Here is a 20,878-nt window from a genome sequence, read left to right on the forward strand (position 1 = left end):
CGCAAAACCCATGCAATAAATCAAGTCAATTAAGACAACCGTGATGCAAAATCTTAATTTTTTGGAATGTTAGTTTTTCAATAATTAGCTGAAAAGAACCTTCATCAATTCCAAATGTTATATATACTAGCTGATTGGTGATTTGATATTTTTTGATCCAATTCAGTTCCACAATTTGACCGTGTTGATTTTTATTTTTTTATTATTATTTTTTTTTTGTTTTCTTGTTTATGAAAAATAAAATATCGGTTAGATGTGCCAACTGTCGCAAAATTTTGATATTTTTGGCTCACGTGAGCTTATTTCCTGCAATACTCCTTGTTTATAACAATTGTACTAAAACGAAAGTAACAAACAAATAAATGAATAAACGAATATACAAGAACAAACACGAACTAACTATGAAGTAGAATAGAATCAAAGCACTTACACGTTTTAGATAAATGATTTGGAAAAAAAAAGATCATTCTGGTGGTTAAATACACCTGTTTTCTATATTTATGCCAGGTATTACTAGCACTTCTATAAATAAAGCAAACTAAAATTAGCAAATGCATGCATCTTATTTTTTTTTTTTTCGTCTCCGATCCCATAGGCAGCCCTTTTCTCTAAAACAATGAAACTAGCCCAAGTTTTTTTTCTCTACCTACTTCATTATGCCGCATGTTTATTTGTCAGCTACAGCTGTTACTGTTTCTATCATTGAAATGATTTTGACTCCCCCCCATGTGATTACTTAAATTTCAAACTCATGCTTTCTTTCATGCCTCTCAGTATCCTCATTGGGCTCTTCATCATTAATCACAATCCTTACTGGTACTCCTTCAAATGCATTAGGTCTTTTTTTTACCTTGTAATCCTTCCTCAATCCTCTATGATCTACCACGCCAAACTCATTTTCGTCAAACTCATCATTCTCTGAGTCTGTAATGTATCCCGATTTGTTTCTCGTCAATGAGTTTGCATCATTTTCTCCATCATCATATCTCAAGTTCAGCAATGTGTGTTTGCTTTGCAAGGCAAGTTTGTTACGAATCACTGATCTTGAACTACTAACACTCGCACGTCTCGACAACCGAAGTGAAGAGCGGCGCTCGTCATTATCGTCATTATCATCATTGTTGTAGCGATCATTATACAAAGATTGCTCTTGCTCGTAATCAACATTTGTGTAGAACTGGTCTTCGGGGCGTCTATGATCGAAAGGGCTCATTTGACGAACTAGAGGCGAAACTGCAAGATGGCTTGGGTGAATACCTCGATGAACATGCTCATTATGCTCGCGGCCCATTGATGAAGTATCGGAATCAAAATAATCATAGTCATACTTGCTTCCGCGAGGATAATTATGAGGAACTTCCTCATCTTCTTCGTCGCCAGTATCGTAAAATATCGCACTACTATAATATTTCCTATCACTGCTCGAGATATACCCATTTTCATCAATATCATAGTTAGTAGACGAATGCGACGGCCTTGTTGCACGCAGCATACGCTTGGGCATTTTCGACCGATAATCATTTTGGCATATCCGAGCAAACTTGTCAAAATCCAACATGAAATAAAACATGTCTTTCTCTGTTATTAAGTCGGGACTAAATCGACATTTCTCATATATAGCAATCAACTTGTCAACATCAAGCTGGTTGCAAAGATTTGATGATTCTTCCTCATTTGTTTTGGCGTTTTCCGAAACCTGCTCCGACAAATACAAAATTATGTCTCTTATGGAAAAATGAATTGGTAAATCGGCATCAGTGAGAAGCTTTCCATCATAGAACTTATCAGCAAAACTTTGCAAAACATCCTCATACTGCATATTTGGGGGAAGCAACTTTCCCAGCATATCGCCACTTCCACCAGAATCTCTCTTCTGTATGTACTCTGGAGGAGACAATCCTGGGTGGTTAATCAAGCCACATTGGTGCAACGGACCCGCCAATTGTGCCACGTCGTGACTTTCTTTCAATTTGGAATCGATATACTTGAAAACATCTCTAGGGAAATCATTTTCGAATGGAATGTATAGCGACTTCAAGGGAACTTCGTTCATTGCCACTTTGAATTTGTAAACTCGTACCAAGTATATGAGGAAGAAAATGACCACAAAGGCAACACACACAATAATCACAATAAAGGTCTTGACTGCAATCGAGCTATTTGTCGTAAATGTTTGAGCAATAACATCAACCGGTGTTACTGCAATAAACGCCAACATTAGTACAATCACAATGAATAGCGAAATGGAGTATAGCCAGCTTGCTATACGATTCAGAAACCTCATAAATCCAGTGGTCTTCTTCGACGGGTAGCCAACAACTGACGTATATGTAGTAACCGCCCTGTCCAATGGAGACAAATATGATGCTCTACCGGTAGCAGTAGTAGTAGAGTGTGATACATTACTACCCGTCGGTGCAAGGCTAACGCTTTTTAAGTTTTCTCCTCTATATGCCAGTAATTCATGATGACCCGGATCACCCAGTAAAGCAGCACCATTGGTATGATAAGAAGAATCGAGTGGGTCGATCGATCGTATCAGCGGAGGCGAATGTGAATTCGAGTATGATCTGAATGTAGTGCGTCTGCGTGGTAGACTTAACGTCAAATTAGGCGATGTAGGGCGAGAATCAAGACGATAATTATTTAGGCTTTGGAATGAAAGGTTTCTTCGAAGTAGCTGATCGTCTTGTAACTGTTCATCTCTATGTCGTAGATGCCCATCGTGTTGTGTGGCACGATGTGAAGGCACTTGTTGAATATGGTCAACACTCCCTCGTCGTTCTTCCATCTCAGATAAGTATACAACTTTTTGTTCTTGTTATCTTTTCTTTTTCTTTTTCTTTTTTTTTGTCGTTTTTTGTTTTTGATGGTTTTATTTTTTTCACCAACTTTTTGTTTCTTAGTTCTATATGTACGTTGTCACACCATGAAAATAAAGTAGTAGTGGTTTTCAAATAATCTTTTTCCAGATGATGAGTCGGTAAGTAATGGCGTAGTATGCCAATCTTTAACTGAATGGCAATGTTAATGATGTAATCTTTTTCAAAGAGTAGGTGCACTAAACGTTTACCAAATCTGGCAACCTGCAATAAAAAAAAAAAAAAGAAATTGCAAGGACAATTACATTTCGCTACCACTTGGAGATATAGCCGCCTTAAAGTGTACTTCAAGCTATGATTATTATCAAGCCGCAGATTACCACATTAAGAATATTAAACAGGTTCCCAAAGCAGACTCACAAAGCAGATTCACAATGTAGACTCACAATGTAGACTCACGAAATTGGCACTTATATTCATGTAATTATCGATTTATATACATATAATCAAAATTGGCTTATCCTATAACAAATGTTTGCAATGGCTTTACCTCGGCAAATCTATAATCACCTTCAATGTATACATCGCGGATACCAGAAAGTCCTACACCACCAGACTTTCCCACCCAATTGATATATAAATTCTTAATCATCGAGTGCGTATCAAACGCGTTGACAAAAATTAGATGTTTTCTTCGGTAAACGTAATTTAAATACTCTCTAGTAGTTATATTTTGTGAAGATAAGTAAATGTGAAAGCCTAATAGTAACAAAGGATAGATCAAGGCCACTATACCATAAACTGCTAAGAATAAACTGAGTGGGAAATGACCAATTGACAGAAACCAATCATGAATCTCGTCAACTCTACCAATTCTATAATAACATAGTTGCACAATTGACACAATTATCAAATAGCAACATGTAATACAAGCTAATAGCAAAAACCATAAAAAATATTTATAGTTTCTCTCACCAACACAATTGTTTAAAAACACGCAATGATGATCATGGCTAAGAACACAGACTTGGCAAGTGCTGCAGTGACTCGTACGTGCTGGTCTCCATATATGACATGTTTGACAATACTTCACTTGGACCCCCAGCGTTGTAGTGGCTGTGGTGTTGCTATCGCCATTATTATTGCCAATATTATTACTACTGCTATTGTTATTGTTATTGCTATTGTTATTGTTATTGTTATTGTTGGTGTTGGTGTTGTTGACGCTGACTTTGTCTACATTACCATTCATACCACTACTTTTGGAAAATGTTGGAAGAGTGACTGTGTTGAAATACTCCTCGGGAGGGTTGATTATTTTTCCACTCTCTAATGTTTTTGGCAAATGAATGTTGCGAGGAAGGATCCCAGGGTCAGACATTGCTGCTTTGCAAAAGTTCATGAATGTTAGGAGCCAAAGGTAAATAAAGACAAGCACTATAGCAGGCAGTACATTATGCCACTGCCATTTTGCTTCAAAAACACAGTAGATGACCAAGGGGACGATGATTAATACCATGGTGATGACGTTTATTGGCTTTGCTTTAGTAGTTTGTAATCTTGCACCAAAGAAATAAAAAAACTTTGATGTTTCTGCATTTGAATTCAATTTGTAGTTTTTTACAAAATTGTTCTTGTATCTCTTCTTGCAAACTCTGTTACTCCTGCTTTTATATTTTTCAAGTAGCACAGGGTCCATGATCAACCAGTTGGTGACAAATTGATGCCAAAATGATAATCTCATATCTCTTGTCCGATCAGCATTTGCATCAGTATTTTCATTCGAAATGCCATTCGAAATGCCATTCTCATTACCACTTCCACTTTCGTCAACAAAAGTATTGTCAAAGTCATCAATGTCATCCTCGTAGTTCAGCTGTTGCAAGCGCGGGGAACTTCTGGCTGGTGGAGTCAAGTAAGAACGATTCAACGATGAACCCAGTTTATATGTCGGGTCATCTGTTGAATCTTGTCCTCGTGTACTCATATCAGCATTTTCTTGACGATTATGGCTATGATAAACACTATAGCAGCTTTGAGAAAAGATCGCGAAGATAAAAGATTATAGAATTTGATTGCTATAAAGGTGGGGAATGAAAGTGGGTTTGGTGGTAATATTATCAAGTCAAAAGGAAAAAACAAAGAACAAGGATGGAGTTTGATAAAGGGCAGGAATACGGCAACAAGAAAGACAGTGATGGTTTGGTTTGGTTTGGTTTGGTTTGGTTTGCTTCTCTCTTGTTCTATACTAGTTGTTTTCTACTCGGTTGAAAAGAACGCATGCTGCAAGTCATACAAAAAATCAGTGCAGCCCTTCAAATTTTCGCCAGATCTCGAATTCTCACATTTTCCACATCTAGAACAAAAATCGTACACACAATCAATTTTGATTGTTTTTATCTTTTTGTCTTTTTGTCTTTTTATTATTTTTCGTTTCTCTTTTTAAAATTCTTTTATATCTCACACCCCTGGATTGGAGAATAACACCAATGTTCAACCTACGAATGATTCCTCGCTATAACCAGCATATCAAGTTCGCAAGAAATGCCGTATCCAAATCTAATATTCAACAACGGCGATCACTAAGTGTACCATCGGGGCTTCTCAAAATACCCAAACTCAAGACAATGTTTGGTGTGATGTCTGGATTATACATTGGTGTTACACTAGTATCTCTTGGCTCCTTTTACTTCATTTACTCGGATGCAAACTCGCGGCAGTCGATTCCATGGGAATTAAGTTTTAAAGACACGGTTGAAATAGTTCAAGGCATAAATCGAGATGATGTATTACACAAGCCGCGATACGCAGTTAAGCATTACCGAAAAGTGTTGATTGATTTGGCCAAAGCTGCTGATCCCCAGCTTGACGAACTGAAATATACCGGATTTGAAGTACCTATAATTGACCCTGAAACATTGGTATACAAAAAATCAAATACGTTTGCCAATTTCTACATCGATTTGATTTTGAGGTACAGCAAGGCGTTACTTGCCAAAGGTGAACTTGATGCCTCAATTAATACGTTGCAAGCCGTACTAAAGAGTGATTTGATCTACTACAAGTTGGGCGACGCAGAAAGATTATCCGAGTGTAGCAGACTATACGCTACAATTCAAGATCACCCGCAGGACAGCATTAATACATTGAAAAGATCGATCAATATGTTAAGGAAAACATTTTCCTCTATCCAGCTAAATGATGACTACACTTTACAAAAAGGTAGTAGAATAACCAATGAACTACTTCATTGTTTAAACGATATGGCTTTCAGATACGCCAAGATGTCATTAAACAATAGTTTATCTAAAAAGGAAAAAGAGCGATACATGAACGAAGCATTGGCAATCTATTTATCAAACTTGCAAGCTCTCAACTTGATAAGGGAGAATACGGAAACAGGTAAGACCAACCAAAGAAACTACCCATTATTCGACATTGAGCGGGAAAATCTTATTCTTCAAATTTGCTCATTGAAAGCACATATTAGTGAAATCATGTGGTATAAAGGTTTGAGGTCCAATGCAGTGAGCTGGTCAGAAGAAGTGTTGAAAGAGATTTTTTACGACAACGCATCTTCTCCAAGAGTCTCACCCATATTGGAAAATGTAATAGATAATATGATTGCGATGTACACGAAATTAAATCAACCGGACGAAGTTAAGAGATGCGAAGGGATCAAGCTGGAGTTGAGGTTCTATAATAAAGAGAAAGAGGGCAAAGGTTTTGCTGGCTGGTATGACCGATTAATTGTTAGATGGAGCGGTGTTTTATACGACCAGGGTCCAATCGGTATTATTACCAAGCCATTGCGTGAGAACTTTGGTCCAGGTATCAGAATCAGAGATCTTGAAGAATTCGAGGGCGAGGATGAGTTGTCATGGTATAGCAGATAGGCCATAGACAATAGATGTGTGAATAGTATTCATTTGTATATAATGTATGTCTGTATATCTGTATATCTGTATGTCTGTATGTCTTTATGTCTGTATGTATATGCAGTATCACGTTATTTAGCAAACCTTGTAAAGTTTTTTTTTTAGCAAAACACATATTTGAAAAAAAAATTAATTGTTTGTAAAAAGCGCGATTTGTATTCGTTTAGACTCGGAATAACCGATCCTGCCCAATATCAACACTAAACCAATATTTGATGCTTTCCCGAGAAGCTATAAAAGTAGCCAAAAAGCTGCTAAGAGTCAAAATCAAACACAAGCTAGCAACCATTTCACAGGAATCTCTTTCCCAGCAATCGCAAGAAATATTAGACAGACTAGTTCAATCGCCCATTTTCAAGAATGCTCAAAAGGTCGCCTTGTTCATGAACATGCCTGACCTGGAAGTAAAGACTTTACCAATAATCCAGGAATGCTACAATCAAAAGAAAGAAGTTTATCTTCCTAGGTGCAACACTATTAGTGCACCCAATCGGAAAAGAAATTATTTGTCAATGTTGAATGTGCCCACGTTTCAAGATATTCTTGAACTTCGACCGCAGGGAAAGTATCAATTACTAGAACCCATTGAGGGGAAAGATGCATTAGATTCAGGTGATTTGGACCTCATACTCATGCCTGGTGTTGCATTTAACCAGCAACGAGAGCGTTTAGGTCATGGTGCTGGATTCTATGACGAATATTTGTATACGTACAAAACCAAATGGGAACACTTGCCACTTTTGGTTGGACTTGCATTGGAAGAACAAATAACAACTAATGGGCTCATACCGGTTGAACTGCATGACTTTAAGCTTGACCAGATTATAACTCCCTCCAATACATTTACAAAAATAGAGGGAATCTAAGGAAAATTATGCAGATGAGGGATTAAACTACTTTTTAGTTAGTTAGTTAGTTAGTTAGTTAGTTTGTTTGTTTGTTTGTTTATTTATTTTAGTTTTTCAAAATAAAAAACAGGTAAGAAGAGAATAAAGATTTTGGATTTTGAAATTCAAAAATGAAAGGGTTAACAAATGATGAGTCAGTAGTGAAGCTGTACAATAATCTACAGTTTGCTGTCTATAGTTTGCAAATGAAAACATACAATTCATAAGCCGAAATTAGTTGTAATTCGTATCTATATCTATTTCACCATTATTCCAACAATGCAATTCTCTAGCATTCGATCTGCATTAACCCAGCTATGGTATTTATTAAACAACACTGTTCCATCGCGGCCCGCACACTTCATAATTTCTTCGACCCCGCCAGGATGGAAGTTTACATAGGGCGTGATATTAAAAACTTTGCCATTGATGCATGTCCAGCAGTCATCTCTGGTTTTATGCTTTTTCAATTCAGTCTTATCAATCCTCACTACTTGTGGTGGAGGAAAATTTGGCGGTACACCTCGTAGCTTATGTTTTGGTGCGTTCCTGTTCAAATTCGCCCAGTCGAGGGGCGAATGACCTGGTTGAAGAACAACTTTCTGGCGAGCTCGAGCTTCTGCTTGAGGTGTACTACTAGAGCTGGCAGTTATTGGAGGTGCAGCGCGTTGTGCCGAGAATGGGGAAGGGAATGTGGGAGGCTTCAACGATGAAGATGTTGGCCGAGAACTGGATCTAGCAGCAGCAGTATTAGAACTGAAGGCAGTTGAGGAAGAAGTCGCGTTGGTGGTGCTGGGGGTGGTAGTAATGGTTATAGCGGAGGTAATAGAAGGAGCAATGCCTGTACTTTTACTAGTGCTGGAAGTAGTGTTATTACTGACGCCGGCTGTGGGGGCGGATGAGGAGGTGGATGAAGAGGCGGTTGTTTTATTGCTGCTTCCTCGCAGCGCTAGACCCTGTCTATCATCATTATACTTGTTGGACAAAACATCTAGTCGATTCATATTTCCAGTGGTGGCAAGTGACGGGGAAGAAGTGTGTGCTTATATAGCTATATATATATATATATGTGTGTGTGTGTGTTAGGAGGGGATGGGGGTCGAAGAGAAAAGTATATATTGTGAAGATGGGGATCAACTTTGAAAATGCATAAACTTATTAATTATTATTTTAGCGCATAGAGTATCACGTGCATGCAGAAAAAAATACAAATATATGTATGTTGAGTTAATTCTATCTATTTATGAAAAATACAAACATCTAAAAAAATGTGTCTATAGAATAATTTTATAAAATAAAACTATTTTATAAAATCAGTTTATAGAATATATTTCCTTTCCACAACGAAATCACTTGGCTTTTCGGCTGTGCTTTATTTGCTTTCTATCGACCCTTTCATAGTACAACATATAAACACTAGTTTCTTCAGCCAAAACAGTTGCCCGAGAAACTTCATCAACTTGCGCGTCACTGATCCGCCAGTATGGGTGACTGATGATTGAATTGATCTTCTTCATTTTTACCTTTTTCTGTGGCGCAGATTTTGATGTGTCATTATTGGCTCCTTGGCCACTGTTGTTTTCTTGAAATGAATTTTTAAAGTGAGCTTGTGCAAAAGCATTGTCAAAGTTATTATGCGATTCGGTCTTCATTGGATCGTCAACAAGAATCTCTGCTGGGGTTTGTAAACCAGATTGAAGGATTTCTTCCACATTTCGAGGGTTGGCTTGAATAACGGAAGGACGGCGTCCCATCAAGTTAGAAAACTTGTGACGCAATCCTTCATCATTGTCTTGGGACCCTGAAGAAACACTTGGTGACCTTAAAGAAAATCTGCTTCGTTTTTCTGGAGCATCCTTCTTCTCGTCATTTTCCTTTTCGGTCTCTGGTTGCTCAACTGGTGTGACATCACAGTGCGTATCACCTGCGATATCAGTAATCTCAGGTGTCAATTTGAAAATGTTTCCCTCACTATTCTTTACATATAAAGGTTTGTGTTTGTAACACTCATAATGGCCCTGAGTGTGCGAGCCAATATGTTTAATGATTGCACGTAGTCTATATTTGTAAACATCATTTTCATTGAACTTGAATTTCTTAAACTGCTCTTTTAATTTCTCAGTTTGCTGTGCTGAAATCGGTGCTTTGTTTATGGTGTGGGCTTGACCATCTGAGTCTCCTTCATTGGGTCGAATTGTTGAAGAAGTTGTGATTGTTTGAGGTACAGACTCGGCACTAGTTAAAGAAGATTGATCATCTCCTTCGTCCCCCGCTTCGTCCTCGTCCTCGTCCTCGTCCTCATCACCATCATCACCACCATCATCCGTAAAATCAGTGTCTCCCTCTGTGGTACTGCCACCTTCACCAACATCTGTTGTATCGCCATCATCAAGATCGTCCTCTTCATCTTCATTACCTTTCTCCTCAAAGTCATCTCTTTGAACCTCTTCATCCTCCATATCATTTTCATCAGTGGTCAACACCTTAGAACTCAAGTTTTTAATTAATGTAGCCTCTTCATCCTGGACATATTGTTGGAAATCCCTCAATTTTTCATGGTACTCTTTACCAATTGATAATGTCATTGAATCTTTAAAGTGAACCATACAAGAGTTTCGAGTAACACTTTGTCCGTCAAATTTAGACCTTGATAAATGTAATCCAAAAATCTTTGGCGGCTTCAAAATGTGTGACTTTTTAGACACAGTGGAGGTGATTTTCGAAACGTCCAATCCATTAACATTATAGTTTTTGATAAATTTCTCCAATGGCTCCGGTATATCTTCATTAATACAAAGGTTTCCTTGATGCAACCTAAAAATCTCATTGATAAACTCTTCTTCTTCTGGCGAGGCAAATGTTCTAGGTTGACCTTGGTTTTGACGCAAAATTTCTTGCTCGTTGGCTACAATCTTGTCAATTCGACATTTGAGACACTGGTATCCCTCAATGGTCTCACTCTCGTTATCTTCGAGCAATTTTTCCAAATCGCATTGGGTGGTATTTGGTGTTGGCAATGTTAAAATCACAAAGGGAGTAAAGTTTGGTTTCGAAACACCATGACACGAGAAGCAGACCATTTGACCCATTATAAGCCCATCAAATGGGAACTCTGGAATGTGAATAGATTCAAGTTCAGTATAATCTTGTGGCAATGGCTGTTCGCCTTTGGGAACTATTCGATGCAAGTTAGTCAAGATGTATTTGTGGAAACTTTTAAGCTTCAAGTTTTCATTCTCCAAAGTTTCATTTACAAGCTGAGTAAGCTCGTGTGCATCGTGTTGACTCTTGGAAATCTTGGCCTGGAATATATTTTCCAACTCGTGTAGAAAAGTCCAGACACTGATTGTTTTTGAAGTCATTTGGGTCTCTTGCAATTTCTTCACCATATTGGCCATGGCCAAATGTAATGGAATGGTGAACTTTGCATTGGATGATTTGAATTTCGAGTTTTGGAGAGACTTGTTGTGTTCCAATCTCAATCTAATAAGCTCGTCAACATCCAAATGGTGTTCATTGATGAAATCGGATAGTTGGTGGAAACTCAAGATTAAATGGTTCAAATATTCCGTCAAACTTGGTAAAGAGGAGTATGCTTGCAATGAACTATTGGCAAAGCAATCGTTTCTCAAGTTAATTAGACCCGTGGTATGTTTATCTGGTCTTTTGGAAAACATTTTCGAGTTATGTTGCCTGTATAAAGGTAAGGATGGAAGTAAAACGTAGATGGAAAGAGTTGTTAATGCAAGCACGTAGATTAATGTGCGGTTTCTTTGACTTTGAGGTTTCAGCCACCAATAACGAGATAAGAGGTGGGAAATAAATTTATTGGGTGAGTTGAAAAAGTGAGATAGAGTGACTGTAGTCGTAGTAGTAGTAGTAGTAGCACTAGCAATAGAATGAGCTGCTGATTGTAAATGTGGTTGAGATTGTGGCGCTAGTTGTAGGTCTTGGTTCAATATCAAATTTCGTAACTGACCAACAACAATATCCATGTAGAAAAGGAAGCAGAAGCAAAGGAGATTTCAGAAGAAGAAGAACAACAACAACAAAAAGAAAGAAAGAAAGAAAGAAAAGAAAAAGAACGAAAAAGAGTATGTTGTCGTGTTTACTCCGACTTATCTTTGATCACTAATATTGTTTCAGGAAACCCAACAATCGAAATAAATTGGTGGTACTGCAGAAGCAACAATACAACAAATGAGAACTATTCGGTTAGTTCCAAATTTTTTTTAATTCGTCGGAGCGGAGGGGGAAGGGGGAAGAAGAGAAGTAGGAAACAACCGAGAGGCAAAGAGAAACAACAGGCGGAAAAAGTGCACCACAAAGATGGAATGGAATAAAATAAAAAAATAAAATAAAAAAAATAAAAAAAATAAAAAAAATTAAGTGTACACGTTTAGTGCCGAAAGTGAGACAACGAAATAAAAAAAATAAAAAAATAAAAAATGAGGAACAAAATTGTCCTCCATTCCCCCCACCCACCTACAAAATTAGTAATCAATGACATCATTTTAGTTACGAGTTGCAAATTGCAGGCTCAAAGGTTCCGAAGTAGATTTTGTAGCACCTGTATAAACGTGTAAAGAGTAAAAAGTAGAATGAGAAGTACCAATCATATTTATTATTTGAATTTTTCCTCTTCTTTATTTTTTTTTTTTGAAAGAAAAAAAATGGAAAATAAAGGTAGCGAAGAACGAGTATATATGGAAACTACAAGTTTTGCAAGATGTACAAAAATTGCGTGAGTTAAGTATTTTGCACTGTCTTTATTATACACATGTACTTTTAAAGTGATATATATATATGTGTGTGTGTGATTGTTTATATTTTTTAGATTGCTTCTAATGGTAGATCAATAGTAAAAAAAAATATGCTCCATGTAATTGTCGTATCCACTGCTCATGTTCCACCATAGCAAATTTAGCGTGAGAATTCAGGTAAAATTAAAAGTTAATAATCTTCATCGTTGCATACCCTACAGTAACAATCATCGCGTACGCGATCAAACTCAGCGGCACACCTCTTGTAATAAACATCACTACATCAAGGTATGGGCGTCCCCACTGGTCTGTCATGCAAATCGCAGTAATGTTTGGGAAACCCAGTGTAGGCAACGCCATGGCTCCAGAACAAATGAGACAACTAACCATGATCAACAAGTTTGGATGTGGGTCTGGCATGCTTTGTCCCGTTTCTTTGATGATGGGGATAAAGATCAATGCAGCAGCAGTATGCGATATAAAAGTGGCCATGACTAAGATAATAAGTGCAAAAGTCAATGTAACACCATAAAGTGAGAACCCTTCGACTTGATTTCTAAGCTCCAATGCAATGGTCTTGAGTAGACCGGATGAAGACACGGCGCTACTGAGACACGCACCACCTTGTGCAAGAACTACAATGTTCCACGGATAATTATTAAAATCCTCTGTGGTCAATAAACCAGTACCAAAGAACAAAATAAGTGGAATCAACGCAATAATCCCCATCTCACCAAAAATACCCGTGAGCTTAGAGGCAATGCACCAAAGAAAAATAGTTCCCACGGAAACAGCAACAATAAACCATTGTATACCAGTAAACTTGTCATCGATGGTACGGATAGGAAGCAAATGTGTGTTCTTGGAATTGCAATTGAATGTGAGCAAAAGAAGCATCCAAATAAGGAGCAATGACAACACACACACCGGTAGAGCAATAACGAACCATTGTCCCCAAGATATGCCTCCGTCCATGGCACCAAGCGCAATCACATTTTGCGGCGAGCTTATAGGTGATGCCATACCTCCAATGTTCAGCGCCAACGCAATTCCCAACACCAATGCATTGATAAATTGTGATCCTTTGGGAAGTGTTCTCAACAATGGTTGGATTAACGAGAAACACAACACTGGTGCTGCGACATTTGAAACCCACATTGAAGCAAACAAAGCAACGCCCATAATGGTTAAAAGCACCACTGAAGGATTTGTTCCGGCTTTGGACAATATCCAAGTAGATATCAATTTAGCAATGTGGTACTTTGACAATGCAGCTGCCAAAGTGAAACCACCCAAAAGCAACAATATGACTGAGTTCCACATCGTGCTCAATATGTACTTTGACGCCAGCACTGAATCCATAATGGATCCATCGGTATTCTTAACCACCCCAAGAAGCACCACAAGCAAAGGGATAAGCAACGAAGTAACAAACAACGGGATGGCCTCGGTGGCCCAAAGCAATGAGGCACATATCAATAATGCAAAACAATTCTTTTGTGCTTCATCGCCAAATGGTGAAAAGTTTAAAAGAATCACGGTTACTGTGGTGGTAATTGCCAATTTGATAAACACCGGGTTTCTCCACGATAAATTGAAGCTGTGGGTAAGGCCACCACTTCCCTTCAACTCCCCTTCCTTGTCACCGGCAGCTCGTTCGCGCTTATCAACCAACTTTGAATTGGCGGCATACGTCTTTCGCTCCAACCCAATCATGTCTCTCCATACAGTGTTTCTCTCCCAAACTACGTGTTCCCTCAAGTGGATAGAAAGCTCTGATTTAGCTGCCGCCAAGTCATCTCCGTGATTACAAATCAATGCATAAACTTTGACCAACGACTCCAACTTGGCATCAACTTTTTCCATTGTTGACTGCTTAAAAATGTAGGAACTATTGGGAAGATTTGCCAAATACTCATCTTTGATATTTGTGTCCAAGGACTTGTCAAATTTCTTCAATGCCTTCTTAAAGCCAGTATAATTCAACTCTATATACGACTTGAGCTCAGACAAAGTTGTGTATAAGCCTATAGTTCTTTTTCTCATAATGATTCTACTTTCTGTCAAGAGAATAAGCTGAGGTGGCAATCTACCATCATTATCCGTAGCATTACTGAGTTCGTTCCATAACTTTGGTGCATTTGGTGATCTCAAATACTCGTCGATGGACTTTGTGTGTGTTAACCCAGTCTCTGAATGTTCTGTGTGTATATTTGGTGCAGACTCCATTCTCTTGACCTGTCTTCCACGTGGTCGAGGAAAACTATTGCGACGTTCCGAGAGTTCTTCGGTCGAATTGTTGCGATTGCCACGATCAACCAAATTTACGATCCCATTCCCATTCCCATTCTCATTCTCATTCTCGTCATTCTCGGGATCATCTTCATCTTCATCGTCATCTTCATCTTCATCTTCGTTGTCCCCAACTTCATTTGCATCGGCCTCTTCGGCTTGTGTGTATTCCGTTTCAGGGTCAGTTGTAAAATAGTTGTCATTGGAGATATCGGAGAATCTTCTGCCTCTGTTCCTGCGTGGCTTGGGCAACGTATGAGATTGTAAGGAAGCGTCAATCTCCTTCTCAAACTCTTCGATATCAAAGACCAACTCGTCAATGCTTTTAAATATAAATTGTTCTTGTTGTTTAAAAAAAGTATCAATTTTCTTCAACTCTGCATTCAATGCAGCTTCAAATACTGTCACGGCTGACTCATCTTGAGGATTTTCCACGAGATTGCCGAGGCTTGAATAGTGCTCGCCTACTAGCTGAGCATTTTCCTCTAAATCTTCATCTATCCCTGTACCCTGTTGATGCCTCCTTCTCAAACTATCTCGTTGCAAAGAGTATATCAACTTTTTAAGTGTTGTATATGCAAGATATTTCGAAGACCATTCGGGCACAGCATTGAACTGTAACGAGTGAGAGAACTTCATCGTTGATTCAGTTCACTAGTTTTGGCCTGTATAAGTATTCCTGACTAAGCAAAGATGTAGGTAATGGGCAGATATGTAAAGCTGGTCTATTCTTTTGTAACACTTGTATTTGTTTCTTTTTTTTTTGTTTTTCGTTGTTTTTCGTTGTTTTGTTTTTTTTGTTTTTACGTTGCTTAACTTGCTTTTCCTGATATTATTTCAAATTGGCGCTTGCTGTCGAGATAATTTTGCTGATCTTTGGTTGACTTTTGGTTTTTTTTAATGAGCAAGATCGTTGATAGACAAATTACTTTTGGGAAGTGAGAACCAGAACCAGAACAACAACAACAACAACAAAAACTATAATTATTATTGTTATACCAATAATAATACTAAGAATTATGATAATAATAATAATAATAATAATAACAGCAGTAGCAGTAGCTTAAGCACCATAAGCAATATAATCAGCATCAGCGGTTGACAAAATGTGTGTCGTACAATATTGGTCAAGGCGGTGTCGCGTTTACAAACAAAATTATGGCTCAAGTTGACTAAATGATGAGAATAAATAATACTATAATGAATACGGAAACTGACTAAATTATAATAATATTCACAACAAGAATTGTTTGTAATAAGCACCAAAATGAATAAAAGAAAGAAAAAAAACAAGCTACAGGAGTTTCAAGACTGTAGTATCAATTTCAAACAGTATTAGCTTAAGAACAGGTTCATGAACAAGATCCGGATTACCTAAGAGATGAAGTACAAAAAAAAAGAAATATAAAAATGAATAACACCAGATTAAAAAGAGTTTGTATGACAAGAAGAAAAGAACACCCGACCCCCCCCCCCCCCCTCATTGTGGTTCCAATTCTATCATAGATTTGACAATTCCGCCTTTTTTGCATTCTTGCTCATTATGATGCTACTAGTACCTTATATCTCAATTTTTTGTATCATCTGTTTTTACCTATTTTCTCTCTTTAAAATGATTCTACCAGTTAGTAATTGTTCCGTATTGCTCTATTCAATATAGATAAAAGAACATAACATAAAATTGTAAACGAAACAATTGAAATTCGCAATCATAAGCGTGCTTGTGATTGTTGTTAGATATACAACACACACACACTGTCTCTCTCTCTCTCTTTCGGTATCTCTCTCTCTCTTTCTGCTTCTCTGATTGCTTTTCAAGCGAGAAGCAAAGTGTAAGAAAAATAAAATCTAATTGAGAGAGCCTGTGTTTGTGTGTTTCTGTGTGTTTGTGTGTTTGTGTGTTTGTGGGAGTAGAAAAAAATTATCATAGCCGCCTTCAAGCCTCCTCTCTCTCTCTCTCCCCCACACACACACACCTTTTGGCGACCGAGTACAAGCAATCACAATCTTACGTCACTGGCAGTTTCTTATCCAAGTAGAGCAAACGCTGTTAATTTTAACTTTTTTTTTTTGGATTTGCCTTTAAAGTTCATCAGAGACCAATTTTGTATTCACCTGTATCGGCAAGCTGAACTAGTCAACAGGACATATTGTTTATCTTCCATCCTAACAAATTGTCAGCTTAAAAGCATTACAACAAGCCGAAATACCCACTCCTCTTTACCTCAGCAACAAAATCGTATATTGTGACTGTTGACTACCGATTTACTACACACAACCTGTTCAACTTGATCAACTTTTTCAACTTTTTCAACGCAACAGCATTGCATAATCTTTCCACTACAATCATTCATTGCAAAGTCTGAATTTACTTATTTGCCATGGACTTTTGTTTCTTTTTAATTGGATGTATGTATTATAAATTGACGCTACAGGGAACTTACGCAAATGACAATATACAAAGGGCAAATGACAATAAAAATGAAAATGCAAACAGAAAATGACCCTGAAAGACGGATTGTTGACATTTTCTTAGACGAATAAACTGGAACTGGAGATGAGAACATACCGTTAAAAGCTGTGCAATTGAAACATAAGCACTGCATTGAGTCCATACTTGTTTTTTGTTTTTTGTTGTTGTTTTTTTGGTTTTCTAATTTTCGGGGGAAAAATAATGAATGTCAAGACAAGCACTTGTTACTAACACAAACATTTTAGTCCAAGAATTCAACAAGTCACTTTCAGATGTAGGAAACATTCCTTGTTATTGTGGCCACTGCCATAATCAAAGTGCGTTTGCAGTTCGAACTATTAATGCGGTGACGCTATTTTTCATTCCTGTGTTGCCCTTCTATTATTCAAAGAGGTTGAAATGCAACATATGTGGTACCACAGGGAGTCTTGACAAACAAGCGATCGAACGATTAAAGAGTGGACAACCGGTGGCTATAGGATGATAGAGTGAGTGATTCAATGGTGTTGAGAATGCTATGTCGCAGTCAAAAAATCAAGAAAAATAAAAAAGATAAAACACTTTTGAATATTGAAAATTTTGAAATCCTGCAAATTTACATTGCGGATACTAGATAAATGTTACGATTTTGAATTGGCTGACAAGTATCGAGATGCTTTTTAAGTTGGCTAATTTGTCGGAAACTAGATTTGTTGCAAAACATATAATGTAGATTAATATACGCTAGAGTATGCCCGTCTTTATCATTGTCTAACTTGTTGTACTCTTTTTCTTTAATTTTGTTTATTTTGTTTAGTTTTGTATGTTTATTCTTTTTAATTTTTTTCCTTGTTTATTTATTTTGATTACATCTCTTTTCCGTGGAGTTTGGTTACTTCCCATGTGTATACTTATAGACTTTCACTCTCTTTTTAGGTCACTTTTGGAGCAAGTGATGTATAGTGGTGCTTATTAAATAGTGTAGCTTCGTGGAGTAGATGTAGTAAAGCTTCGTTAGCCAGTACAGTACTTGTTATGAAAGGCTATACCAAACCATAGACTGATGTCAATCATATTCTATATGCTATTATTTTTTTTATTTTTTTTGTTTCAATCGAGTAAATACCCTAGTTCAATATGAATTTGCGGCACAATTTTAGTTGGTTGTTTATCTTATGCCAGATATTACTTGTCCAAAAAAATGTCTTTAATCAATAACAATGATGTGGTTCTAAGTAATAAAGTTTTTTTGTTCCATATAAACTTTTCTTTGGTTTGTCTTGTATACTTAATAGTACGCCGTCTTCTGTGCTTTGCTGCGTTTGTATTTACTTAAACAATATGGACTCAATATTGAACAAAGAGCTATCGATGAGAACTATTGTACTCGATTATGAAGACACTTTACTCATGGAGGAAAAGAACTTCGAGTAAGAGCAACAGCAACAGCAACAGCAGCAGCAGCAGCAGCAAAAACAACTAAATGCAGAACAAGACAGTCGGAATCGATAGAGCTCAAATACTTTCCGATATTTCCAAAAAAAAAAAAAAGAAATCTTTCTATATTCAAGTCATGAGCAAGTTTAACTATTTGTCCAGTTAATGAATTGAGTATTGGTGTAAAAGACAAAAGAAAGAGATGCAAAACAAAGGTTAAACAAGAAAATGAGAGAGACAAGGGGTAGAGTAGAGGGATGTTGGAGAACAAAGGAGAGAACCAAAAGCCTATTGGAAATTTTGAAAACTGTTGTGCATGTGACCAAAGCAGCCATTAGTTTAGCAAAAATGTAGTTTATATATCATATCCCAACCGGCTCAAAAATTAAAATTGTTGAATGATAATATCTAAATAACATGATAAAAGTATACAACAACAACAACAACAACCTTTCTACAGCCTTTTCGGTTGTAAAAGGCTATTACATCTAAGTGGTGGAGGCAAGAAAGTGTAGCCTTATTTGTTCATTAACAGCTAAAAGATCATGCTTACGGGAAACTCGGAAAGTAGAAGGGAGCAGGGGGGAAAAGGGCTTTATTTTTTTGGTTTCTTCAATTCGTGTTTTATTTGCCGCGCGTATTCAACTTGGTAACAAACCTTTGTTTAAAATAAAGAAAGAAAAACTTAAGAAAAGCCTTTCTTCTCCCTTCAGCCCCAACCTCGTAGTCCCAGCCAAAAAAAAATAAAATAAAATGAAATTAAATTAAAACATTAAAACCAATACCAAAACCAATACCAAAACCAAAGTAATCAATGGAAAAGCTTAATTTGCAAACGAATAAGATGTCATTCATCTTTGGTTACTAGTGGTCCACTTTAGCAAGTGTAACATAATGACATGTTTGTAAAATCTTATGCAATCCATTTTGAAGTGAGGTATTTTATATCGTCAAGAAGAAAAGTACTGTATTGCATGGCGGTTTGTAGGAATGGTCGGGGATGGAATGGGAAGGGAAGAGAGAGAGAGAGAGAGAAAGAGAGAGAAAAGCAAAAGCAAAAAAAAGAGCAGGGAAAGAATGGGAAAGAAAGAAGGAGCAGAATGATGCAACTTATGATGTGATTTGCTGCAAGGTTAAAACAAAACAAAAGATTATCAACATTTTAACTCCGTGTACCCATGCCAATTATTTTCCATGTTTCTGACCAATTAAAGAATGGACATGGAGAGCTGAAGATCAATTGAGAATGACAGAAACTAGGGAAAGAATGGAAATGAAGGAAGAGGAAGAGGGAGGGGGAAGTTTAAAGAGATAGAAACTACATGTAGTTTGTAACAAAGTCTGCATTTACTCTATTCTTACTTCATTAAGCATAGTGAACCTTATCCTTTGCTACCTAACTTTTCTGATTCCTTTTATTCCTCTTTTCCCCCATGTTCCCCCTTGTTCCAACATATTTTTTTACTTTTGACTTCCATTTAATATCCAAAAAAAAAATATATAGATAAAAAAAATTAAAAAAAAAATTAAAAACGTTAATGGTATAACAAATTAGTAAACTACAACGACACCCGAATCTTCCACATTTCAAAGCACTCATTTGATCGCTTTTGGTCATGAATAAATGACTTTATAATGCATCAATTGGTTTTTCAATTTTTTTCTTGAATGTTCTGATTGACGATGAGCTTGAGACGTGATGATGCATTGTGTAAATAAGCCTATAGAGCAACTACTTATTATTGTGAGATACACACTCTTCATTCTACTTTTGTTCCGTTTTACTATAGTTTAACTAGTTTACTTTAGTCTTGTTAGGTTTAGCACTTGTCTTTCTTTTTTTTTAAAAAAAAAAAGAAAAAACAAAAACAGTTTACAATTTGTTACCATATGATCAGGTCATTCCAAAACTCTTTTAAAATCATATAAATAGGGGCAGGTCGTTACCCCTATTTCGTTTCCCCATTTCTTACTTACTTGCCTTCTTTCTTTCTTTTTCTTTCGTTAATTCTATTATATTCTATTCTATTTACATTTTAATCATCTATAACTAACTAACTAGCTAACTAACTAATTAATCATTGACATCAATATCATTTGCACTGTGAAAAATATTATTATTTTATTTTTTATTTTGCAGCCATTCGAAACTTGAAGTCTAAGCATCGATACTCCCTTATCTATCCACGCTATACTTTTTAGTTTTAGTTTACTTTTCATACATTTATTTTTGTTTTGCGTTTTTCTTTTTTGACTTTGGTTTTAGTGTTCCAAATATTTTGCAACC

The 20,878-nt window shown here is 36.9% G+C and overlaps 8 protein-coding genes across 8 annotated transcripts; 3 read left to right on the top strand and 5 right to left on the bottom strand. All coding sequences in view use genetic code 12, as the record gives it.

Moving 5' to 3' along the window:
- Positions 1-736: 736 nt before the first annotated feature.
- On the bottom strand, positions 737-2,791 carry DLT1 (Defect at low temperature protein 1; the record flags this gene model as incomplete). Its single annotated transcript, XM_001526774.2, has 1 exon — positions 737-2,791. The coding sequence occupies one exon, from the start codon at positions 2,789-2,791 to the stop codon at positions 737-739; it is 2,055 nt and encodes a 684-aa protein (XP_001526824.2).
- A 548-nt stretch (positions 2,792-3,339) lies between these two features.
- On the bottom strand, positions 3,340-4,809 carry ERF2 (Eukaryotic peptide chain release factor GTP-binding subunit; the record flags this gene model as incomplete). The annotated part of the gene is made up of 1 exon (XM_001526775.2): positions 3,340-4,809. One exon carries the CDS (start codon positions 4,807-4,809, stop codon positions 3,340-3,342), a length of 1,470 nt encoding a protein of 489 aa, XP_001526825.2.
- A 517-nt stretch (positions 4,810-5,326) lies between these two features.
- Positions 5,327-6,718, top strand: PVL30_001626 (uncharacterized protein; the record flags this gene model as incomplete). The annotated part of the gene is made up of 1 exon (XM_001526776.2): positions 5,327-6,718. One exon carries the CDS (start codon positions 5,327-5,329, stop codon positions 6,716-6,718), a length of 1,392 nt encoding a protein of 463 aa, XP_001526826.2.
- Positions 6,719-6,975: 257 nt separating this feature from the next.
- Positions 6,976-7,626, top strand: PVL30_001627 (uncharacterized protein; the record flags this gene model as incomplete). The annotated part of the gene is made up of 1 exon (XM_001526777.2): positions 6,976-7,626. One exon carries the CDS (start codon positions 6,976-6,978, stop codon positions 7,624-7,626), a length of 651 nt encoding a protein of 216 aa, XP_001526827.2.
- Positions 7,627-7,904: 278 nt separating this feature from the next.
- On the bottom strand, positions 7,905-8,651 carry PVL30_001628 (uncharacterized protein; the record flags this gene model as incomplete). The annotated part of the gene is made up of 1 exon (XM_001526778.1): positions 7,905-8,651. One exon carries the CDS (start codon positions 8,649-8,651, stop codon positions 7,905-7,907), a length of 747 nt encoding a protein of 248 aa, XP_001526828.2.
- A 345-nt stretch (positions 8,652-8,996) lies between these two features.
- On the bottom strand, positions 8,997-11,324 carry PVL30_001629 (uncharacterized protein; the record flags this gene model as incomplete). The annotated part of the gene is made up of 1 exon (XM_001526779.2): positions 8,997-11,324. One exon carries the CDS (start codon positions 11,322-11,324, stop codon positions 8,997-8,999), a length of 2,328 nt encoding a protein of 775 aa, XP_001526829.2.
- Positions 11,325-12,593: 1,269 nt separating this feature from the next.
- On the bottom strand, positions 12,594-15,341 carry PHO91 (low-affinity phosphate transporter; the record flags this gene model as incomplete). Its single annotated transcript, XM_001526780.2, has 1 exon — positions 12,594-15,341. One exon carries the CDS (start codon positions 15,339-15,341, stop codon positions 12,594-12,596), a length of 2,748 nt encoding a protein of 915 aa, XP_001526830.2.
- A 1,742-nt stretch (positions 15,342-17,083) lies between these two features.
- PVL30_001631 (uncharacterized protein) lies at positions 17,084-17,659 on the top strand (the record flags this gene model as incomplete). Its single annotated transcript, XM_061119246.1, has 2 exons — positions 17,084-17,111; positions 17,421-17,659. The coding sequence occupies 2 exons, from the start codon at positions 17,084-17,086 to the stop codon at positions 17,657-17,659; spliced, it is 267 nt and encodes an 88-aa protein (XP_060975229.1).
- Positions 17,660-20,878: the final 3,219 nt, after the last annotated feature.

Source organism: Lodderomyces elongisporus, chromosome 2 (assembly GCF_030384665.1).
Source record: "Lodderomyces elongisporus chromosome 2, complete sequence".
NCBI lineage: Eukaryota > Fungi > Ascomycota > Pichiomycetes > Serinales > Debaryomycetaceae > Lodderomyces > Lodderomyces elongisporus.